Here is a 12,945-nt window from a genome sequence, read left to right as displayed (position 1 = left end):
ATTGCTGGCTTGGCTGCACCACTATGTAAAGACTTCCCTTTCCCACCTGGACAAAACAAACACCTTTCCCACCTGGACAAAACAAACACCTTTCCCACCTGGACAAAACAAACACCTTTCCCACCTGGACAAAAGGAACACCTTTCCCACCTGGACAAAAGGAACACCTATGTGAGAATGCTGTTCATTGACTACAGCTCAGCGTTCAACACCATAGCACCCTCAAAGCTCATCACTAAGCTAAGGACCCTGGGACTAAACACCTCCCTCTGCAACTGGATCCTGGACTTCCTGACGGGCCGCCCCCAGGTGGTAAGGGAAGGTAACAACACATCTGACACGCCCCAGAGGGGAGAGTGCTTAGTCCCCTCCGTACTCCCTGTTCACTCATAACTGCACAGCCAGGCACGACTCCAACACCATAATAAAGTTTGCTGACAACACAACAATAGTAGGCCTGATTACCGACAATGATGAGACAGGCTATAGGGAGGAGATCAGAGACCTGGCAGTGTGGTGCCAGGACAACAACCTCTCTCTCTCTCTCAATTTGAGCAAGACAAAGGAGATGATCGTGGACTACAGGAAAAGGAGGACCAAACTAACATTTGTCTATTTCAACCACACACGTTGCTGACAGGTGTATAAAATCAAGCACACAGCCATGGAATCTCCATAGACAAACAGTGGCAGTAGAATGGCCTTACTGAAGAACTCATTGACTTTCAATGTGGCACCGTCATAGGATGCCACCTTTCCAACAAGTCAGTTTGTCAAATGTCTGTCCTGCTAGAGCTGCTCCGGTCAACTAGCTAACATTTTCCCAGCCTAATTGTTACCAAATATCCAAACGCAGAACCAGTGAAAACAAAAATCTGACAGTGATTGATTTATCTAGCTACCCTGCCGCCCCTACACTCTAACCACTAGGCTACCTTGCCACCCCTACACTCTAACCACTAGGTTACCCTGCCGCCCCTACACTCTAACCACTAGGTTACCCTGCCGCCCCTACACTCTAACCACTAGGCTACCCTGCCGCCCCTACACTCTAACCACTAGGTTACCCTGCCTCCCCTACACTCTAACCACTAGGCTACCTGCCACCCCTACACTCTAACCACTAGGTTACCCTGCCGCCCCTACACTCTAACCACTAGGCTACCCTGCCGCCCCTACACTCTAACCACTAGGTTACCCTGCCTCCCCTACACTCTAACCACTAGGCTACCTGCCGCCCCTACACTCTAACCACTAGGCTACCTGTCGCCCCTACACTCTAACCACTAGACTACCCTGCCGTCCCTACACTCTAACCACTAGACTACCCTGCCGCCCCTACACTCTAACCACTAGGCTACCTGCCACCCCTACACTCTAACCTAACGGGCTTGGGTCAGACCAGGCCTCAGGCTTCAGCTGACCGGGCTTGGGTCAGACCAGGCTTCAGCTGACCGGGCTTGGGTCAGACCAGGCTTCAGCTGACCGGGCTTTGGTCAAAGCAAGATCGAATGTTCAGTTCTGATGAGAACCCTTAAACTGCATTCGGGTCTCGTGTGCAGTCCGGCAGTTTCAATCATGTGTGTGCTTCCAACTTATGTCGACTTTGTGTCAAGTAAATACGCTAGGCTAAAGGCTTCTAGCTGGTTGGGTAACGTGCCAATCTGCTGCTGCTCATGTGTATATTGAGGAATTGCATTAGTGCCACATTGGGGAAAATGTTGTCATTTCCATGTCTTCTGGGGGGGGGGGGGGGGGGGGGGGAATGTAAAGTGTTCCCGGGACAGTTACCGGTGTTAATCCCTACCCAATACTTGTGGTAAGCAGACCCTAGGTAGGGTACTGTTAGTGCATCACACTCCCAAACGGACCCCTATTCCCTACTTAGTGCACTACGTTTGCTCAGAGCCCAATAGGCCCTGGTCAAAAGTAGTGCACTACAGAATTAGGGCTCCATTTAGGGTCGAAGCCTCGGTAGTGGTTAGTTACTGACCTCTGGCTCTGCTTTCCTCCAGGTCTGCGGTGGCGGTACTAGCTCGGCTGGACAGGGACACCACCGTGGCCGGAGACTCACTCTGGAGCAGCCTGGCTACCCTGGCTGCTAGAGAACTACCACTGCTGCTGCCACCATCACTCAGAGCATCTCCACCCTGATCCACACCGTGGGACGGCTCAGACAGACCTCCGCACCCCTGCTCAGACAGACCTCCGCACCCCGGCTCAGACAGACCTCCGCACCCCGGCTCAGACAGACCTCCGCACCCCGGCTCAGACAGACCTCCGCACCCCGGCTCAGACAGACCTCCGCACCCCGGCTCAGACAGACCTCCGCACCCCGGCTCAGAGCCCACGGGACAGGAGGACGAAGAGGAGGAAGAGTTTACCTCTGCTGGAGCCACCTGCACTGTGTTCCCTCCTCCCACTGTTGTTGTTGAAGCCTGCTGCAGCTTGCCACTGCCAGCACCACCCAATGAGGGACCAGGTTGGCTGACCGGCATAACTGACAACAGCACAGGGCCAATCCTCGTGTCCGAGAGGCCGGCACTGCAGCCCTCAGGCTCCGCCCTCCGCACGGATTCGGTCAGGAGGAAGGTGGAGCTACCGCCGGAGATGTCCTGTGGTGGTCTCCCATAATGCTCTCTGTCGTCAGAACTGTCCTGTGGTCTCCCATAATGCTCTCTGTCTTCAGAACTGTCCTGTGGTCTCCCATAATGCTCTCTGTCTTCAGAACTGTCCTGTGGTCTCCCATAATGCTCTCTGTCTTCAGAACTGTCCTGTGGTCTCCCATAATGCTCTCTGTCTTCAGAACTGTCCTGTGGTCTCCCATAATGCTCTCTGTCTTCAGAACTGTCCTGTGGTCTCCCATAATGCTCTCTGTCTTCAGAACTGTCCTGTGGTCTCCCATAATGCTCTCTATCTTCAGAACTGTCCTGTGGTCTCCCATAATGCTCTCTGTCCTGTAGTAGTCTCCCAGACTCCTCTCTGGCGGGTGTGGACTGGTGCTCTGCTTCTCTGGTTAGCCTGACATGACCTTCCCCGCTGTAGGCAGAGCTCTCAGCTCTCTTCCTAACCCCCGGCAGCATGGAGTCAGAGGAGGAGCGGGCCCAAAGCAATGAGGAGTGACTCCTTAGGTCCCCCACTTCGGCCCCACCAGAGGAGGAGGTGAAGGAGGAGTCCTGGAATCCTTCCGTCTTCCTCCTGAGAGAGAGGAGCAGGATGTCGTCGTCAGAGTGGAGGAGGTGGGAGGAGGCGCCAGAGGAGGAGGAGCCACCCGACACAATGTTTTCAGCCCGGCCTAGCAAAAGCCTAATGTCCTGCAGAGTCTGGGAGCCTACGAAGGAATCGTCAGGATTACTACGATCCATGGTGGTGTTAACCTGGGGACAGGGTGCTACTGCTCTGTCGCTGTACTGAGACAAGACGTCTCTGTCCCTGTCGCTGTACTGAGACAAGACGTCTCTGTCCATGTCTCTGTATTGAGACAAGACGTCTCTGTCCCTGTATAAACTGTCTCGGTCTCCATCTTTGTTTTGAGATAAGCTGTTTTTGACCCTGTCTCTGTACTGAGATAAGCTGTCAGAACTGGACTCAAGCCTCCCTGCCAGCTCTATAGTAGCCTGGGTAGAGACATTAACTCTGCTGTCTCTCTGATGTGGCGCAGAGGACTGTAGGTCCGGAAGCATGCCAGGGTACTTTTGATTATTGGACTGTGGTGCAGGGATCTGGTAGAGGTGGAGGTCTTGGAGCTGGGTGGACTGTGGTGCAGGGAGCTGGTAGAGGTGGAGGTCTTGAGGCTGGGTGGACTGTGGTGCAGGGGAGGATGGCTGGAGACAATGAGGATCCTGCTGGGAGTCCTGGAGCAATATGTTCTCCACTGAGATATCAAGGGGGCAGAGGGCCATCCTCAGACTGCTCTGGCTGGGAGACCTGTCTCTGTCTGGTCCCGGAGACGGGGACAGGCAGTCCCTGGTGTTCTCTGCCTGGCTCCTTATGGGATGGAGATGGAGGCTGTCCACACTGAGAGGTAGAGACATGCTTGAGGCCACAGACAGCAGGCTGGACCTCGAGAACTCTCCTTTATGAGGGCTGTCGCCTGGGAACACCACGGGAGAAGAGAGGAAGTTACTTTATTATACAACCAGGTGGGTCTAATCCTGAATGCTGATTGGTTAAAACCGCATTCCAGACGGTGTCTATTCCACAAGTTGCCACCGGCTAAATCTACGATGTTAAAATGCCTATTTACTCTGCTCCATCTGACCCGTGCAATCCACTGTCTCATCAGCCCAGCCAGGCAATTTATAAACTGGATCTCCACTATATGGAGACGAAGGTCAGCTAGTTTGAAGTGATTGTGTTAGCTGTGTTGTTGGCTAGCTCCTCTGAACAACAGTGTCGTGACGAGAGAACACATTTTCTATGCCAGGTGAAATTGCATCTCATTAGCTCATTGTTATGGATGTATCGAAATAAATGTCACTAGAAAACAGCTTAAACAAAATGCAAATGCAGCTACTGTTGTTATTCTGTTTGACGTGACTGTAAATTAGACGTAGTTGGCTAAGCTAGCAAGCAAGGGAATAAGAACGTTGTCAGCCAGTCTGGCACATTTAGAACGAATGACTGGGTACAGAAGATACCAGATATCCATAGATACAGAACGACTGGGTCGCGTCCATAGATACAGAACAAAAAGACCGAATGTCTCTGGCAACTGAACCGATAGAACAAACGACCAGCCAGCTTGGGTAGCAACCCTAGATTTGTTTCAGAAGTATATCTTGTGGACGGATGAAATGGTATCAATAAATTCACAATGCTGTCCTATAGGATGGGTTACCTACCTACCTACCTACCTACCTACCTACCTACCTACCTACCTACCTACCTACCTACCTACCTACAGAAGGCTGTCCTATAGGATGGGTACCTACCTACCTACCTACCTACAGAAGGCTGTCCTTTAGGATGGGTATCTACCTACCTACCTACCTACAGAAGGATGTCCTTTAGGATGGGTATCTACCTACCTACCTACCTTCAGAAGGCTGTCCTATAGGATGGGTACCTATCTTCATGAATCCAAGATGGCGTAGCAGTCAGATGTCCTTTGTCCTCGTCCTGTCCCGTGTATATATTTTTTATATATTTTTCTTCGCATTTCTTTTTATATATATATTTTTTCTTCTTAAAAACTCAACTTCAAAACACTCTCCTGCAACCTACCTCACCAAATGTGGTGCGGATCTGCTTTTTTTCTCCTCAAAGGTATTATTCACCTCGTATCCGAAATCTACAACAGAAGCTAGCCAGTAGTTAGCCAGCTCACAAGCTAACGTGAGTAGTTCAGCTAACCACAGCTAGCGCTTATCAGCTATCCTTTAGCTCTGAAAACTATTGCCAGTTTTGTACAACGCGACTCAGACCAGAGCATACCAGACCTATTTTCTCTCCATATCCCCGGATTTTTACCGCAAGCTCTGGACATTTACACCTGGATCTTGCAGCTAACTAGCTGCTATCCGAGTGACTATTGGCTAACATCAATTCCGGAGCAAACACCAATTATCCCGGAGCTAGCCAGCTGAAGAGTTCCATCAGCCACTCCTGGGCTACTATCACCTATCCGGACCCGTTTTACTGCCGATGCGGAGCCCCGCCGGGCCTTCACGACTGGGATACCGACGTTATCTGCCCGAGGGAGTTATTCATCTAGCCAGAAGTTAGCCAGCTCACAAGCTAACGTGAGTAGTTCAGCTAACCACAGCTAGCGCTTATCAGCTATCCTTTAGCTCTGAAAACTATTGCCAGTTTTGTACAACGCGACTCAGACCAGAGCATACCAGACCTATTTTCTCTCCATATCCCCGGATTTTTACCGCAATCTCTGGACATTTACACCTGGATCTTGCAGCTAACTAGCTGCTATCCGAGTGACTATTGGCTAACATCAATTCCGGAGCAAACACCAATTATCCCGGAGCTAGCCAGCTGACGAGTTCCATCAGCCACTCCTGGGCTACAATTACCTATCCGGACCCGTTTTACTGCCGATGCGGAGCCCCACCGGGCCTTCACGACTGGGATACCGACGTTATCTGCCCGAGGGAGTTATTCAACTGGCCCCTCCATCGCGACGTAACCTGAACGCCCATATGCTAACTGCGGCCCGCTAATCGTTAGCTGTCTTGAGCATATCGGCTGCTATCTGAACAGGTCTATCGAACAATCTTACGCCGCGGGCTAGCTTAGTGGAGGCCTCACTACTCCATCTACGGCTGCCCCCTGGACACTATGATCACTTGGCTACATAGCTGATGCTTGCTTGACTGTCCATTAATTCACGGTACTCCATTCCGTTTATTTGTGTTTTATCTGTCGGCTCTGTGCTTTAACTCAGGATCTGTGTGTAGTTAATCCGACCCTCTCTGCCTAGCCGTCGCCATTTTTACCTGCTGCTGCTGTGTTAACTGACTAGCTGCTGTTATCTCACCTGTTGTTTTAGCTAGCTCTCCCAATCAAGACCTGCAATCACTTTATGCCTTATTGTATGTCTCCCTCAAATATCAATATGCCTTGCATACTGTTGTTCAGGCTAGCTATCATTGTTTTGGTTTGCAATGGACCCCGTAGTTCCACTCTCCGTACCTCTGATACCCCCTTCGTCCCACCCCCCACACATGCGGTGACCTCACCCATTGAGACCAGCATGTCCAGAGATACAACCTCTCTTATCATCACCCAGTGCCTGGGCTTGCCTCCGCTGTACCCACGCCCCACCATACCCCTGTCTGCACATTATGCCCAGAATCTATTCTACCACGCCCATAAATCTGCTCCTTTTATTCTTTGTCCCCAACGCTCTAGGCGACCAGTTTTGATAGCCTTTAGCCGCACCCTCATCCTACTACTCCTCTGTTCCTCGGGTGATGTGGAGGTAAACCCAGGCCCTGCATGTCCCCAGTCACCCTCATTTGTTGACTTCTGTGATCGAAAAAGCCTTGGCCTCATGCATGTCAACATCAGAAGCCTCCTCCCTAAGTTTGCCTTACTCACCGCTTTAGCACACTCTGCCAACCCTGATGTCCTTGCCGTGTCCGAATCCTGGCTTAGGAAGGCCACCAAAAATTCTGAGATTTCCATACCCAACTATAACACTTTCCGTCAAGATAGAACTGCCAAAGGGGGAGGAGTTGCAATCTACTGCAGAGATAGCCTGCAAAGTTCTGTCATACTTTCCAGGTCTATGCCCAAACAGTTCGAACTTCTAATTTTAAAAATTAATCTCTCCAGAAATAAGTCTCTCACTGTTGCCGCCTGCTACCGACCCCCCTCAGCTCCCAGCTGTGCCCTGGACACCATCTGTGAATTGATCGCTCCCCATCTAGCTTCAGAGTTTGTTCTGTTAGGTGACCTAAACTGGGATATGCTTAACACCCCGGCAGTCCTACAATCCAAGCTTGATGCCCTCAATCTCACACAAATCATCAAGGAACCCACCAGGTACAACCCTAAATCCGTAAACATGGGCACCCTAATAGACATTATCCTGACCAACCTGCCCTCCAAATATACCTCTGCTGTCTTCAATCAAGATCTCAGTGATCACTGCCTCATTGCCTGTATCCGCCACGGGTCCGCGGTCAAACGACCACCCCTCATCACTGTCAAACGCTCCCTAAAACACTTCTGCGAGCAGGCCTTTCTAATCGACCTGGCCCGGGTTCCCTGGAAGGATATTGACCTCATCCCGTCAGTTGAGGATGCCTGGTCATTCTTTAAATGTTACTTCCTCACCATATTAGACAAGCATGCTCCGTTCAAAAAATGCAGAACCAAGAACAGATATAGCCCCTGGTTCACTCCAGACCTGACTGCCCTCGACCAGCACAAAAACATCCTGTGGCGAACTGCAATAGCATCGAAGAGCCCCCGCGATATGCAACTGTTCAGGGAAGTCAGGAACCAATACACGCAGTCAGTCAGGAAAGCAAAGGCCAGCTTTTTCAAGCAGAAATTTGCATCCTGTAGCTCTAACTCCAAAAAGTTCTGGGATACTGTAAAGTCCATGGAGAACAAGAGCACCTCCTCCCAGCTGCCCACTGCACTGAGGCTAGGTAACACGGTCACCACCGATAAATCCGTGATAATCGAAGACTTCAACAAGCATTTCTCAATGGCTGGCCATGCCTTCCTCCTGGCGACTCCAACCTTGGCCAACAGCCCCGTCCCCTCCGCTGCTACTCGCCCAAGCCTCCCCAGCTTCTCCTTTACCCAAATCCAGATAGCAGATGTTCTGAAAGAGCTGGAAAACCTGGACCCATACAAATCAGCTGGGCTTGACAATCTGGACCCCCTATTTCTGAAACTGTCCGCCGCCATTGTCGCACCCCCTATCACCAGCCTGTTCAACCTCTCCTTCGTATCATCTGAGATCCCCAAGGATTGGAAAGCTGCCGCGGTCATCCCCCTCTTCAAAGGGGGAGACACCCTGGACCCAAACTGTTACAGACCTATATCCATCCTGCCCTGCCTATCTAAGGTCTTCGAAAGCCAAGTCAACAAACAGATCACTGACCATCTCGAATCCCACCGTACCTTCTCCGCTGTGCAATCCGGTTTCCGAGCCGGTCATGGGTGCACCTCAGCCACGCTCAAGGTACTAAACGATATCATAACCGCCATCGATAAAAGACATTACTGTGCAGCCGTCTTCATCGACCTGGCCAAGGCTTTCGACTCTGTCAATCACCATATTCTTATCGGCAGACTCAGTAGCCTCGGTTTTTCTAATGACTGCCTTGCCTGGTTCACCAACTACTTTGCAGACAGAGTTCAGTGTGTCAAATCGGAGGGCATGTTGTCCGGTCCTCTGGCAGTCTCTATGGGGGTACCACAGGGTTCAATTCTCGGGCCGACTCTTTTCTCTGTATACATCAATGATGTTGCTCTTGCTGCGGGCGATTCCCTGATCCACCTCTACGCAGACGACACCATTCTATATACTTCCGGCCCTTCCTTGGACACTGTACTATCTAACCTCCAAACGAGCTTCAATGCCATACAACACTCCTTCCGTGGCCTCCAACTGCTCTTAAACGCTAGTAAAACCAAATGCATGCTTTTCAACCGCTCGCTGCCTGCACCCGCACGCCCGACTAGCATCACCACCCTGGACGGTTCCGACCTAGAATATGTGGACATCTATAAGTACCTAGGTGTCTGGCTAGACTGCAAACTCTCCTTCCAGACTCATATCAAACATCTCCAATCCAAAATCAAAGCAAGAATCGGCTTTCTATTCCGCAACAAAGCCTCCTTCACTCACGCCGCCAAACTTACCCTAGTAAAACTGACTATCCTACCGATCCTCGACTTCGGCGATGTCATCTACAAAATAGCTTCCAATACTCTACTCAGCAAACTGGATGCAGTTTATCACAGTGCCATTCGTTTTGTTACTAAAGCACCTTATACGACCCACCACTGCGACCTGTATGCCCTAGTCGGCTGGCCCTCGCTACATGTTCGTCGTCAGACCCACTGGCTCCAGGTCATCTACAAGGCTATGCTAGGTAAAGTGCCGCCTTATCTCAGTTCACTGGTCACGATGGCTACACCCACCTGCAACACGCGCTCCAGCAGGTGTATCTCACTGATCATCCCTAAAGCCAAAACCTCATTTGGACGCCTTTCCTTCCAGTTCTCTGCTGCCTGCGACTGGAACGAATTGCAAAAATCTCTGAAGTTGGAGACTTTTATCTCCCTCAACAACTTTAAAAATCTGCTATCCGAGCAGCTAACCGATCGCTGCAGCTGTACATAGTCCATCTGTAAACTACCCACCCAATTTACCTACCTCACCCCCCATACTGCTTTTATTTATTTACTTTTCTGCTCTTTTGCACACCAGTATCTCTTCTTGCACATGATCATCTGATGATTTATCACTCCAGTGTTAATCTGCTAAATTGTAATTATTCGATTTATTGCCTACCTCATGCCTTTTGCACACATTGTATATAGATTCTCTTTTTTTTTCTACCATGTTATTGACTTGTTTATTGTTTACTCCATGTGTAACTCTGTGTTGTCTGTTCACACTGCTTTGCTTTATCTTGGCCAGGTCGCAGTTGCAAATGAGAACTTGTTCTCAACTAGCCTACCTGGTTAAATAAAGGTGAAATAAAAAAATAAAAAAATCTACCTACCTTCAGAAGGCTGTCCTTTAGGATGGTTACCTACCTACCTACCTACCTTCAGAAGGCTGTCCTATAGGATGGGTATCTACCTACCTACCTACCTACCTACAGAAGGCTGTCCTATAGGATGGGTTACCTACCTACCTACCTACCTACCTACCTACCTACCTACCTACCTACCTACAGAAGGCTGTCCTATAGGATGGGTACCTACCTACCTACCTACCTACCTACCTACAGAAGGCTGTCCTTTAGGATGGGTATCTATATACCTACCTACAGAAGGCTGTCCTATAGGATGGTTACCTACCTACCTACAGAAGGATGTCCTTTAGGATGGGTATCTACCTACCTACCTACCTTCAGAAGGCTGTCCTATAGGATGGGTACCTATCTACCTACCTTCAGAAGGCTGTCCTTTAGGATGGTTACCTACCTACCTACCTACCTTCAGAAGGCTGTCCTATAGGATGGGTACCTATCTACCTACCTTCAGAAGGCTGTCCTTTAGGATGGTTACCTACCTACCTACCTACCTTCAGAAGGCTGTCCTTTAGGATGGTTACCTACCTACCTACCTACCTTCAGAAGGCTGTCCTATAGGATGGGTATCTACCTACCTACCTACCTACCTACCTACCTACCTACCTACAGAAGGCTGTCCTATAGGATGGGTTACCTACCTACCTACCTACCTACAGAAGGCTGTCCTATAGGATGGTTACCTACCTACCTACAGAAGGCTGTCCTATAGGATGGTTACCTACCTACCTACAGAAGGCTGTCCTATAGGATGGTTACCTACCTACCTTCAGAAGGCTGTCCTATAGGATGGTTACCTACCTACCTTCAGAAGGCTGTCCTTTGGGATGGTTACCTACCTACCATCAGAAGGCTGTCCTATAGGATGGGTACCTACCTACCTACCTTCAGAAGGCTGTCCTATAGGATGGGTACCTACCTACCTACCTACCTACAGAAGGCTGTCCTATAGGATGGGTTACCTACCTACCTACCTACCTACCTACCTACCTACCTACCTACCTACCTACCTACAGAAGGCTGTCCTATAGGATGGGTACCTACCTACCTACCTACCTACCTACCTACCTACCTACCTACCTACCTACCTACCTACCTACAGAAGGCTGTCCTTTAGGATGGGTATCTATCTACCTACCTACAGAAGGCTGTCCTTTAGGATGGGTATCTACCTACCTACCTACCTACCTTCAGAAGGCTGTCCTTTAGGATGGGTATCTACCTACCTACCTACCTACCTACCTACCTACCTACCTATAGAAGGCTGTCCTATAGGATGGGTACCTACCTACCTACCTACCTACCTACCTACCTACCTACCTACCTACCTACCTACCTACCTACCTACAGAAGGCTGTCCTATAGGATGGTTACCTACCTACCTACAGAAGGCTGTCCTATAGGATGGTTACCTACCTACCTACATAAGGCTGTCCTTTAGGATGGGTATCTACCTACCTACCTACCTTCAGAAGGCTGTCCTATAGGATGGGTATCTACCTACCTACCTACCTTCAGAAGGCTGTCCTTTAGGATGGGTTACCTACCTACCTACCTTCAGAAGGCTGTCCTATAGGATGGGTATCTACCTACCTACCTACCTTCAGAAGACTGTCCTATAGGATGGTTACCTACCTACCTACCTACAGAAGGCTGTCCTATAGGATGGGTTACCTACCTACCTACCTTCAGAAGGCTGTCCTATAGGATGGTTACCTACCTACCTACCTACCTACAGAAGGCTGTCCTATAGGATGGGTTACCTACCTACCTACCTTCAGAAGGCTGTCCTATAGGATGGTTACCTACCTATCTACCTACCTACAGAAGGCTGTCCTATAGGATGGTTACCTACCTACCTACAGAAGGCTGTCCTATAGGATGGTTACCTACCTACCTTCAGAAGGCTGTCCTATAGGATGGGTTACCTACCTACCTACCTACCTACCTACAGAAGGCTGTCCTTTAGGATGGGTTACCTACCTACCTTCAGAAGGCTGTCCTTTAGGATGGTTACCTACCTACCTACAGAAGGCTGTCCTATAGGATGGTTACCTACCTACCTTCAGAAGGCTGTCCTATAGGATGGGTAACTATCTACCTACCTACCTACCTACAGAAGGCTGTCCTTTAGGATGGGTTACCTACCTACCTTCAGAAGGCTGTCCTTTAGGATGGTTACCTACCTACCTACAGAAGGCTGTCCTATAGGATGGTTACCTACCTACCTACAGAAGGCTGTCCTATAGGATGGGTAACTATCTACCTACCTTCAGAAGGCTGTCCTTTAGGATGGTTACCTACCTACCTACCTACCTTCAGAAGGCTGTCCTTTAGGATGGGTTACCTACCTACCTACCTTCAGAAGGCTGTCCTTTAGGATGGTTACCTACCTACCTACCTTCAGAAGGCTGTCCTATAGGATGGGTATCTACCTACCTACCTACCTTCAGAAGGCTGTCCTTTAGGATGGTTACCTACCTACCTACCTTCAGAAGGCTGTCCTTTAGGATGGTTACCTACCTACCTACCTTCAGAAGGCTGTCCTATAGGATGGTTATCTACCTACCTACCTACCTTCAGAAGGCTGTCCTTTAGGATGGTTACCTACCTACCTACCTTCAGAAGGCTGTCCTATAGGATGGTTACCTAACTACCTACCTACCTTCAGAAGGCTGTCCTTTAGGATGGTTACCTAGCT

At 49.8% G+C, this 12,945-nt stretch overlaps 1 protein-coding gene across 4 annotated transcripts in view; it reads right to left on the bottom strand.

Moving 5' to 3' along the window:
• alms1 (ALMS1 centrosome and basal body associated protein) overlaps positions 1-12,945 on the bottom strand; it is a 55,090-nt gene that overhangs the window by 33,351 nt on the left and 8,794 nt on the right. For all 4 annotated transcript variants that reach the window (XM_071382217.1, XM_071382219.1, XM_071382221.1 and 1 more), the window contains exon 8: positions 1,994-4,093. In XM_071382217.1, the coding sequence (XP_071238318.1) occupies positions 1,994-4,093 (2,100 nt within the window). The remainder of the gene's footprint in view (positions 1-1,993; positions 4,094-12,945) is intronic.

This window comes from Salvelinus alpinus, chromosome 34 (genome assembly GCF_045679555.1).
Source record: "Salvelinus alpinus chromosome 34, SLU_Salpinus.1, whole genome shotgun sequence".
Classification (NCBI taxonomy): domain Eukaryota; kingdom Metazoa; phylum Chordata; class Actinopteri; order Salmoniformes; family Salmonidae; genus Salvelinus; species Salvelinus alpinus.
Note: the sequence above shows the minus strand (reverse complement) of the source record. Positions and strands in the feature narration are given on the sequence as shown.